The sequence below is a fragment of the Pleurodeles waltl genome, chromosome 8, assembly GCF_031143425.1.
Source record: "Pleurodeles waltl isolate 20211129_DDA chromosome 8, aPleWal1.hap1.20221129, whole genome shotgun sequence".
Classification (NCBI taxonomy): Eukaryota; Metazoa; Chordata; class Amphibia; order Caudata; family Salamandridae; genus Pleurodeles; species Pleurodeles waltl.
This window is the reverse complement of record NC_090447.1, coordinates 197,678,651-197,690,976: the sequence shown is the minus strand read 5'-3', so window position 1 is coordinate 197,690,976 and position 12,326 is coordinate 197,678,651. Positions and strand designations below refer to the sequence as shown.

At 41.9% G+C, this 12,326-nt stretch overlaps 1 protein-coding gene across 3 annotated transcripts in view; it reads left to right on the top strand.

Moving 5' to 3' along the window:
- USP16 (ubiquitin specific peptidase 16) overlaps positions 1 to 12,326 on the top strand; it is a 318,997-nt gene that overhangs the window by 189,715 nt on the left and 116,956 nt on the right. For all 3 annotated transcript variants that reach the window (XM_069204074.1, XM_069204073.1, XM_069204072.1), the window contains exon 11: positions 4,836 to 4,927. In XM_069204074.1, the coding sequence (XP_069060175.1) occupies positions 4,836 to 4,927 (92 nt within the window). The remainder of the gene's footprint in view (positions 1 to 4,835; positions 4,928 to 12,326) is intronic.

Here is a 12,326-nt window from a genome sequence, read left to right as displayed (position 1 = left end):
ATGCATAGCTGCCAATTGTGGCTTTTAACATTCAAAACAGTGTTTTGGTGGCCAGTGCTTTGGCTCGATGTGTCAGCGAATTGCAAGCTCTGGGTGTCTGACCTCCCTTCACTTGTTTCTACCCAGGCATGCTGATTCTGAGAACAAAAGCAACTTTTCTTCCGAAGGCCATTATCCCCTCATATGTGGCAGTCCAATACACTTTCCACATTTTCCCCCCTGACCCATCCCACCAAGGAGAAGAGGCTTCCTAGGCTGGAGCCTTGTAAGGCGGTCAGCTATCACATTGACAGGACAAACGATTTCTGATCTAATGGCCAACTTTTTGTCGGTTTCGAAAGCAACAAGAAGGGCAAAGCTTCCCAAGGATCCGTTCTGTGTGCATTATGCGTTGCATTCAAATCTGCTATGCCTGTGCCAAAAAGGAACCCCCAGAAGGAATCAGAGCTCATTTTACCACCGCAACAACATCTTCTTTGGTATTGGCCTGAAGGGTTCCATCCAAAATGTTGCCATGTGTCGACGTGGGCAAGGGATGACCATTTCGATCATTCTGTGCTGCAGGACTTTCTGATGTGACTTCCTTCAGACCCAACACCTGGGAAGGGCATTGCTATGATATCAATTCAAAAGGTGACAAATCTGCAGGTTAGAAAAATCCCTCAGAAGAACAGTTGCTTACCTTTGATAACCATCTTTCTGGTGGATGGCGCTGGTACAGCACACCTCCCTGTTCTGAGGACTGGGCATAGTCCTCTCAATTATAAGATTTCAAGTTAGGTTGTTTCATTGTATATCCACTGTCTGGTTTCTGCTGACCTAGTCTGTCTTACAGGGTTTTGAAAAAATGGACAAGGAAGTGACATCAGGATGCCAAGATAGTGCTATGTGGCCCCAGTGATGTCCTGCCTGGTGTAGCAAAGAGACCCTTTTTTTACATGGTCACCCCCATTTTTTGCCTGGTATTTGATGCAATTTTTGACTGAAAGTGCACTGGGTTCCTGCTAACGAGGTACCCAGTGCCAGATCTCTTTCCCTAAAACTGTGCAGTTTTTCCCCAATTGGCAACACCTATAAGCCCATAATAAATGGTACCCTGATACCTAGGGCATGGGTACCAAAGAGGGTCCCCAAGGGCTTCAGCATGTATTGTGCCACTGTCGGGGACCCCTCACCTAGCACAGGCAGACTGCAATTGGAGGCTGCGTATCTTGGTCCAACTAAATGTGAAAACACAACATGGCACACAGCCTGTGTGCCATGTCCCCTAAACACTGCATGCACTATTTGTAAGTCACCCCTACAGCAGGCCTTACAGCCCTAAGGCGGTGAGCATTATATTACATGTGAGTACATATCTGCATCAGCAGATATGCCCCTACTATGTCTTTGTCGATTCTAAGACATTGTGAGTGGACAGAGAAGCCATTTTAAGTACATATGCTGGACACTGGTCAGTATCATTTCCTAGCTACATGATGGCTTCACTGAAAATAGGTGCTTGGTATCAAACACCTCGTATTAATAAGCTCTCACTGATGCCAGTGATGGATTTATTAATACATGCACCCAGAGGGCACCTTAGAGGTGCCCCCTAAAAAACCTACCATTTACCCGTGTACTGGATGACTAGTTCTAACTGGCCTGCCCCCACCAGACATGTTTCTGACACCCAGGGGTGAGAGCCTTTGCTCTCGGGCAGACAGAAACAAAGCCTACTCTGGCAGGAGTGTCAGGATACCACTCCCAACAGGATGACCTGCAAATCTGCATTCCAAGGCAGGCGGCTTCAAAGAAGCCCACAGCCTTTGGTATGCAGACCTGGTACCCCTCAAAGAAGAGGACGCTGAGCCCCTGCCCAGGGCCCTTTTGGCACCTGGAGAGACAGCAAAATTAGTACGTGCCCACCTCTAAGGTCAGGCCTACCCCTAAAGTGAGCTGCCTGATGTGGGCACAGTTTTTGAAAGTCTGCCATCTTGGTGATGGCAGAACTAGGAACTGTGGGACAGGGTTATGTCCACCTCTCACAGGAAGTGGTCATATAGAGGGCACCTTGGGATTGCTAGAGCAAGCCCCTGCCCACTTGTAAGGGAATCCCTGGACTCTTTGCACAGTATATCTCATTTTGATATATCATGTAAAGAGCCAGCTTCCTACACTCGGCCGATAACCTATAGCACGTTTGCCTTAAGATGCGCACTCAGGGCAACAGTGGGCCTGGCAGAAATTGGGAGGTAAAACTTCTATTGTAACCCCAATGGCAGAATTTTTGGTGAAAGTGCAAGTCTCCCCCAGATACTCCAGAAGGCTTATTTACTATTCAAATAATCACTCCTGCAATGTTTTGGGGAAAGTTAAAAGTTCATCAAGCATTTTACAAAAGGTTTGAAAAGTAGCAATTGTGCTGTGTCTGCCTTCATGGCGCTGCTGAGGGCAAAACACTAGGAATGCCTTACTGATGCTGAAATGAAGTCGGCACCACCTACTCATCAGGAGAGCTATTGCAAAATTTCCAGGTCTAGTTTGGCGCCTGGATATGTTGAAAAGGTGTGTATTCTGAGGGTTGTTAATGTCCTCCAGAAATATCGTTACCGTAGCTAAGTGACTTGTTCTTCAGAGTCCAAAGACCTCTCCATCGATTAAATAGAGTTTAAATAAATGGGCAATAATAATACAAATAACTTGTTTGCACTTCATGCAGCACTTCTGCCATTTCTAAAAAACACTGTAGTGACAGATGATACGATTACCCTCATTAATGGTACTCAGTTTATTGACTTGGAAGGATGGCATGCAGAGTTGTTTTGTTGGATTAAGGTTTGTGGTGTGCAGGACCCGAGGTGTCATTTGCAAGCATTCAACTCCTGGTATAGAGCAAAAAGTGTACTGGCTTAATAGAATATCAAACGTAATCTTCTAAAAACTCATGAGCAGATTGTAATTTAGTAAAGGAGAAAAGGCGTCAGGATTAAGGGGAAGAGGCATGAGGGTATTAGGGAGAAGTCGCAGCACTGTGATGTAGTTAGGTTACTACTGTATGGAAGTAGTAGAGAATTAGGGAGCAAACATGGATAAAGGTGCTAAGATACGGGTAGAGAGGCACAAGTGTAAGTAGCAGGTCGAGGTACTAGGTATAGATAGGTGGTGCACTAAAAGTATGTACCGGCATTAGGCATTGACCGAGGATCTACAGCTTAGGTAGTCGTAGAAGTACTTGGGTACATGCAGAGGCATAGGTGCTAGATCTGGAATAGTTGGTTGTATGTGTTAGGGCAGAGATAAACAGATAAAGGTAGTGACAGAGGTTGAGGTACTAGAGAAGCTGCAGGGATACATGTACTTTACTATGGGTAGGGGTGGTAGTAAGAGTATATATGTAAGTGCTATAGTGTTGGGGTTTAATCTGCTATGGTATTGGTAGGAGTATATGTACTAGGGGATTAAAAAGGGTGAAGACTCTGGGCTAGGGTTAGAGGCACTAAGGTATAAGTAGGGACCGACATTCCAGAGTTTCCATAGGAGTGGCTTTAGGGGTAAATGTCCCAGGTTGTGTTTGTAGAGATGTATAACTGTATAGAAAGTGGGAAGAGAAATTAGGGTATAGGTAGGAGTAGAGAACAGGAGTGAGGGCTAGTATATAGGTATACGATGAAGGGAAGAAGAATGAAAAGGGAAGTAGACAGGGAGTGCAAAGAGGGAGGGTAGACAGCAGGGGGAGATGTGAGCATAGAGTAGGTGGAAGAAGAAGGTGATACAGGAATTTTCCCCTGAGAAAGCATAACTGGGTATCTTTTTGATTCTGGAAGATTACCAGACTGCAGGGAGTATTTTCAATGAGATGGGCATTCACCAGGCTGAATTCGATGTTGGCTATGGCATTTTTGTGGTAAAAATTATGAACGTGTGTACGTAGAGAAAGCTTCTAAGGAACATGTTTCGTTAAATATGTATTTTGCCAGAAAAACACATACACATAGAACGTACTAACAAATGTGTGGACGAGGTCTGGCTAGGTGATTTTGCCAGCTTCTTCGTGTTTCCACATGTTTACTAGAGTCATAGTCCTTTTATTGCGGAGAAATGGGTTAGTGTCACAAAAATGTTTGTGAAACCGTGTTTCATCAGAATGGAGTTCATTCAGATAAATACAAATCCTGCCCATTTTCCTCTTCAGTGCCAGTCTTGCTTGCCTCGGTTTGCCTTGTGTTTGAGATTTGTACAGTGCGTATACACTGACATGACAACATAACAACGACTGTAGCATCCAGCGTACGAGAAACGCAGTTCCACGATGCACCTTTCATCAGACTAATGAACTTGAACAACCGCTGAACCTTTCTACCTTTGTAACTCCAGACGACTATGTGTCCCGCTGTCCATAGACAAACAGCGCCGCTATCTTACTTACATAGCTGCTTAGTTAAATAATGCAGATTCTGTTGACTTGAGACCTTGTGTTGTATGGATTTAATTGTAGTGTGGCCTCATAGCACGTTGTGACACAAAAGCACACTAGAAAAGAAAAAGTGGGCAATGTGGTCAACTGTATGTTTAAATAATTTATCACGAGATAGATTCTCATCTGGTATAGAGCATAATTACTGTAAGTATTTTGATGGAATCTGTTGATCTATTTTGATTATTCAATTTGTATTGAAGTGTATGAACATTATAGATGAGGCAGAGCATTTCTGTAATTGTGATATTTAAATATTAAAGCATGAACACATTTTATCGTTTGTGGTTTATAAAAGTGACTGTTGAAGGTGACACTTTTTTTTTTTTTTACCAAGGAATTGTAAAAGTTAAATGTCTAATTTTTTAATTGCTTTTAGAATATGAAAAGAGAAGAGCCATTCCCAACTTTGTGGATCGAATATTTGGTGGTGAACTCAGTAGCACAATCATGTGTAATGAATGCAGAACTGTGAGTACAATAACATAGCACTAAATTGCTATTAGAAATTTGATTGACAGTGTTTTCACAGACGTGGGATGGAAACCATTGCATGTAATTAACAGGGAAAAAAAAACTTTCAGTAGTACTAAAGAGAGGGACCAAGTGCTGTAAAACAGGTTTTGCCTTGTGGGAAAGCTTATGCTTAACGCAGCGTATGTAATGAATTCAGAAAATAGCAACACTACCTTCTCACATAATAACATTTACTGAATTCAGAGCAGGGCTGTTGTGAGTATCCCTACTCATACTGCACAGTTTCAAGTAAATCATAAATGTTGACATCCGATAAGGACTGACTTCCCACAGATTCCTCATGTTATTGAATTACTTCAGGCACAGACTGGATCATCAAAACCTTTGCATGGCGTCAAGGGGTTATTTGAGCATCTTTGGCATGACTGTCATAGCTAAAACTCACTGATTGCTAGAAAAGACACATACACGCATTTAGATACATGAAATTGATTGTGCTTCCATACCCTGCTTCATTTTTCCTGTGCCACAGCTTTTTTTGAAACCGGTATTACCTGTGTCTATATTGGAGCTGCCCGATTTCAACAAACATCCTGATTGTTCTTGATGTCATCAGTTATGGTATAATGGTGGATGCCTCTAAGTCTGCTGAGACTTTAATTTCTCTTGACTTGAAAGGTCTGTTGCTAGGTAACGTTAATTTTGTTTATCTTTGGCAACGATTCAGAAGCCTCCCCACCCCCCCCCCCAACGTTCACCATTTGATCTCTAAACTGAAGCAGTGCATGAGAGCTTTATGTTCCCAATGGTTCATAAAAATCAAGTGCATGCACTCTGCTCGTGCATTTTTAGAGGATGATCTTCAAATAGAGATCCACATACACTATTTGATGCCCTTGGAGCAGTTAGCAATCATCAGCAATGTGATGATTAACACATTAGAGAACTTGGAGGTCCCACTCCCTTTAGTGGTTAAAGGAGCTTACAGATTTGTTGACATTGTGTTTGCTCCACTCCCCTGTTACCATTCTGTGAAGTCTTGTAAAAGTCTAAAGTGACTCTGTGGGTGAAATGTTTCGAAGCCCTGTCAATTTTTCTCTTCTCATCCTAAAAAAGTGTCTGGTGGTTCAGGCACTCACTGCCAAGCCACATTTCTGCTACCTCTTAAGGAGTGAAAGACAAAGTAAGAAATGTTTTGTGTCTTTTAGTATAGGCTTCAGGCCACATGGATCCTGGCTCCAAAGGCCCATTTAATGGCAGAACACCTGTGAAATGACTGCTTTTATGCTTGCAGAAAATGGCCCTACATTTCGACAGTAAGGTCAGAGGTAGCATGGATGGGCAAAGAGCACTACTTGAATTGGTCTGTTCCTGTGGATTTCGATGCTCAATCTAGGAGTTCAAAGGTGATCCTTTGTTGTCTCTTATGGATTAGGACGCAGTTTCCCTGCTATGCTCAAGTGAATTTCTTCATGTGCCCCTCCATGGTGAGCAGTCTGTTGGGGGGAAATGGCTAACGAATTGCAGCAGCTCAGCCCTTGGGTCTTCAGTTTCCCAGCAATCATCTTTTCCCGGTTCTAAGAACTTCCAGTGTCCCAGACATTCTGCTAATACTCTAAGACATTCAGGGTACCTAGATAAAATAGGTCTTTACAAAAAGAAAGGTTTTCTATCATGCGATTGTTATTGCTTTTCATGAAGATGGAATATATCACCTTTTCATAGAGTAGACAAACACTTTATTGATAGTTAAGTGAATTTGGAAATTTGACTTTCATTATAGTTTGATAACCATTTATAAGTGGAAAGGCACTCAAAAACACTATTCTGCTTTTTTACCTTCCCAGAGTTAATTTTGAAAACAAAACATAGATAAATAAAATAAAAAAAAGGGGGAACCAGTAAGCAACAAGCTGTGTCCAAATTAAATTGTACTGCCACTTTGGCAGCCACTGCCTAAATCAGTTTTTCTGTTCTTTGGTGCACAGATTTGTGAACATGAATTCCTGTTTTTAAGGTGTTTTTCACAGTAAAAAATCTTTTTTTGCCCCACTTAACGTCTTGCAAAGTTGTTTTCATTTTTTTGGTGACAGTAAGACATTTGTTTCTTTTGTTGTAATCGTCCTTGTTAGGTCTGATATTCCACAGCATAGGGATCAAGTAAACCTCTTGCTTATTATATACATATAGTGGGCTTTTGGTCTGCCTGTTTCAGCTGTTGGCTTTCTTTGTCTAACCTTTCAGTCATTGGCTCGAGACTTTGGTAATCACCTCTTGGCTCAGCCCTTGCAGTATTTACCCCTCACCTAACGCTATTGGCCGTGGGGGTGCCTTCTTCTGCCTCCTTTGTAGTACTTACATTGAACTACCTGAAGGACAATTCACAACTATGGAGAATTCAGTAGTCTTCCTTTTGTTTCTTGTGTGTCCTAATTATACTTGCATTGCATATGTTGGCATATTAAACCCAGGCCTATTGGCTTTGTTTATGTCTTCATCCTGCCTTGTTACCGTAGTTCAGATATATGGACAGCTAAAAGACTTGATTGTGTGATGTGTGTCATTTATGGGAGTGCATTAACATTTGTGATGGCCAGATGTGAGTTTCACTTGTTAATGAATATACCCACACTTCAGGTTTAGTGTGAGTACGTTTTCTCACAGGGGTAAGTCGTGAATTTCTTGATGGTCAGACGTTAACTGTAAACTTAGTCAGCAATTTACTTCACTAAGTTCATGCCTTTGTTCTGAATCACACCACATGCCTTCGTTTGTAGGTACAGTGGAGTGTCCAGTAAACGTGACCAGAAACTTGCGTTTTCTAAAAGAGTCTTATATAGGAGACTGTTGTGTTAGCTCTACTGACAGATGTATGACTGATTGGATCGAGTCATTGTCCCTAAAATGATTTCCTGGTTCCTTCTGAGCAATTCCCGGAGTTTAAAATTTCTCAGGCTAGGTAGCCTGTCTGTGTTCCCAGTTCTACCTGCAGCAGTCCAGACACAGATGTAGGTTTCAGTCAGGTACCTTCAAAGTTATTCATTTTGATCAAAACCATCCTCCTCACACACAATAGGGCAGGGAAAACAGAAAGGGAGTTGTTAACATGCATGGGTACCTTGCGGATGGATCATGGCATTTCCGAGCCTTCGCACACAATTCTAGAAACAGCCTTGTTGGAGAATTTCCTGGCAGCTTTGTTTTCTCCATCTAAGCCTGTAGATTTACCGTGTGACTGTGTAGGGAATGATAATTCTGGGCGACACATTGTGGTATAGTGCACATTAGCCATTTTTACACTATCCCTCTTGCTAGAGAATGCTGAGTTTCGCACCTGTACTTGGTAAATGTACATGCATTTTTCGTCCCTTTCCTCGAAATACATTTTGGAAGGGTATATTTTTCTGTTGTTAAAGAGGAGAGTGGACTGGTAGAACAAATAGCCCATAGACGTCCACCCATTAAAAAAAAAAAAAGTTTGATCATTACCATATTCAAATGTACTCATTTTGATCTTGGAATCGCTAGCTATCATGCAAGGCATTTTCAGTTCTAAGGCAGGGGCTATTTTTTCTTTCCTTTACTGCAAAATCACAGCAGCCATTCAAAACAGTTTACGACAAAAACATCTCCCATAATAAACACTCGTTATTGATCAATTCACCAATCATAGTTCCAACCAAGCAAATGGGGCAGATGCCATGATGCTGCATCTTTTTAAAAAACATTTAAGCAAATCACCGATTGTATAGTAACCTTGAACGTAAAATCCTCAACACAAAACATCTCTCTGTACTCAATCGTGTCTTTGCTCACTTCCTTCGACTTATCTATGCTTTTATCCGAAAAACAATTCACCCTCCAGATCCATTCCTGATTCTGCATGGTCCCAGTTAGTTTTGGGTACATTTCAGTTTCAGACCTCTTTGCAACTCAGCCCCCCCATATCCAGTTCTGCATCTCTTTGTTCTCTGAAATAGAAACATCAGAAGAAAGTACTGTCCCTCTCTATTTCGCCAAATAAAGTAAGGGTGGGCCAACAGAAAAAACGCTTTGAAAATACAAATGTACACCATGTACAGATGTTAACCTCAAGCACTGGTTTGGGTAATGCTTGCCTCTGTGTCCTTAATAGAGTTTTTTTTTTTTTTTTTAACTGTGGCAGGATCGGAAGTTCAGTTTACACTTGTTCAAAGCTTACTCACAAAACAGAAGTAACATCCAAAATAGATTTACAATTAAATGTTTCAAATGTTGAATTTGAAGACCAGTCAGTAACCCTCATAATGACTTCCAGCCTGGAACCTAACAAATAAGCTTTCGTGGCCACAACACCTCTCGCTGATTGTGCTCCGAACATCAATACTAGCTTCTGACATAAGCCACTTTACCAACCTGGACAAGTAACTGACTTTAAGAGTCTTGTCTAAATTCCCAGGTACAGTCCTCATGTGCTTAAACTTTATACCACACACAATCTAGGACTGTCTGAAAACCCAAGGTATGAAATACACCTAGAATTTGTCTTTCTGCATCTGGAAAAGTGAAAAGAAACAGATACATCAAAATTGTCTGGCCTTCCCTCAAGGAATGTCAAACTACAATAACCTCCTCTGATGAAAAATATTTTTGTTTAAGGGATGAAAGAGTTTAATTCCTCTCATCAGCCTCCACACCAAAGGAGGTTCAGCAATGGGCTTACTTTCTGATTGTCCTACCGAAATAGCTGATATGAAATTATTTAGGGACCTTATAAGCCAGCAGCCAACTGAGCCAAAATGTTTACTACCAGGTGCAAGTCTGGGCCAAAAGGATCCACAATTTTTGTTGCACCAACACCCCCAATCTCTTCCAGGGTGCAGAATATAGCCCATGGGTATTAGAGGACATGCCTGTTTAATGTAGAACACAGCCTCTTGCACAATTCCAGGCATCTGTAGCAGCTCCTGAAACCTTCCACGCCATGAGCCTTAGCTGGACTGTCAGTATGAAAGGGTGTGGTCGATCCACTGGATAACACAAAAACTCAGAAAAGATAGGAAGCTTGATCATGAGGTACATTTCCAGAGGACTGGAAATGTACAGCTCTGACTCCCAAATTCAAGTCACCCGAATAAAGTCTTGCTTTCTTACTCCTGACGTGGACGTCCACTCTCAGGATCATCATGAGTGGGAGAAAGGCATTTTGCAAGCTCCTGCTCCAGTTTTAAAGGAACTGTGGCCCTCACCTGTGGGTCCATCCTCAAGCTGCCTATTAAACTACAACACAAAAAGGTCATTAGTGCATCTACGCCACATTCAGTTCATAAATTGAAACACTTGAGGGTGCAAAACCCAATAGCTAGCATCACTGATGTCTGGAATTTCAAGTCCCCTATGACATTCAGCTCCTTTTGAATGTATTCTGCCATCAACTTAATCTGGTGTCTGGTGTTGGGAGCAGGAATTTCAGAAGTGTTTGGCTATCTCTGCCAACATTGTTGAGCTCATTCCTGCTAACTTGTTGTTGTGACTGGCTTGCAGGTATGTTGTCTGTCTTTAACAGTATGCAACAATTTACCTTTCCGGGTAACAGCATCTTGATTCTTGATGGCAAATAAGCATGCAAGAAGTTCTAAGCAATTGATATGGAGTGTCAACTCTGCCTCTGACCAGCAAATGCCTTTTGAGAGCCAGTTACATCTTGCTCCCCAGCCCTATTTTCTAGCGTCTAATTCAATTATGACCTCTGGCTGGGTTTTGAAAATGGCTCTGCCATTCCAGGCCCCATATATTCCAGCCACCACAACAGTTCTGTTGTGGCTGCCCTCGACAGCTTGACCAGGTCTGCATACTACGGAACTCCACAAAGACGCTTTATCTTCAGCCTCTACAGAGCTCACTAATGTAGGAGACCCAGAAAAGTTGCCTGTATTGATGATGCCAAAAGACCTACAATTCAAGGTAACACTTTCAATGAAAAGGTCTGCTTGATTAAAGCTGACCTCAATTCCCTGCTGTTGTCTTTCATCTTCTGCATCAGCAACTTGAACTAAGCTTTGACTGAGCGCACTTGAAAATCTAGAAACTCTCTAGATTGGTTTGGGTTCAGTACCAATTTCATTACGTTGATTATGAATGCTTACTCCTTAGATCACCCAAGGCAGAGGAAATATCACCGGAGTCTGTTCCTGAGCCATAATAATCAAATCGTTCATCTAGACCACTAACTGAACCCCTTTGGCCCTTAGCGTTTCAACCGCAGATTTCACCACCAAGGACCTGACAAGAGAAATTGAGAATTCGTACCACTGATGTTGACACTGAAACTGAAGTAGCAGTCTGTGGGGGGGCAGAGATAAGAATGGCTAAATAAATGTCCTTGAGCTCTCACTTGACCGTCCATTATCATTCTTTGGGCACAGATGTACCTCCATCTTAACATAGCTGTATGAAATCCTGCCATTGAAATTCCAAATGTTTAATACCAACTTGTAAGCTCAACATTTTTTTCTTTACAAGAAATTCAACGGGATGAGTTTTGAACAAGCATGTTGCTTCTTTGTTCAACAATTCCTGAATTTCTGAATTAATAAAGATTGGCTTCTGAATGGAAAAACTCTGTTGCCTGAAAGTAAACTTATGAACTGGGGTACCGTAAAACTAGAGTTTGAAACCCTGAACTGTCTCTAGAAACCAAGCATCTTGTGTGATCATCTGCTAGTTTTGCAGAAAAAAAGCTCAGTCTGCCGCCCAGAACTGTTGGAGACAGGAATCATTTTTACCTGTAAATCTGGCTCCTGAACTGTTTGAGAGTCCTCCTCAGTAGCCACTTCAATTGTATCTGCTACAACCACTTCTAGCCCTGAAAGGGAACATTGTTTTTCCTTTGGGGCTGTCACACCTACTTACTCATCTGTGAGATGGACACCCCCTTTTGGGGATTGTGAAAAACAGACAGCCTGATGAACGTCCCCTACTTCGTTCAGCCCAGGCAAAAAATCCAGGCTAAAACATTTTTTCAAGGACAATTGAACTTTATCCAACACTGTGAATATAGTAAAAAAATCTTCTTAGGTCCTTTGCAAGCAGATCACCAAAAATAACTCCTGCAACCACACCTGTATCAACAGAGTCTAAGACTGCCAATTTTATAGTAAGTCAGTGTTAAAATGGAGCATTGCCATACCCCTGAAACTATGCAATTGATGTTGCCAACTGACATATGGCCTGTAATAGATTTTTAGAAGTGGATCCTTTTGCCTTTGTTCCTAAAAGTGGATCCTTATGTCTTTGTTCCTAAAAGCCAGTCAGGCCTCCTTTTTGTTCAACCCATGCAACATTGTTCATATGAATTCTTTAGATTAATTTGCCGCACCAACTGTAGAGGACTACGTTCAAGCCGGGCAAAAAA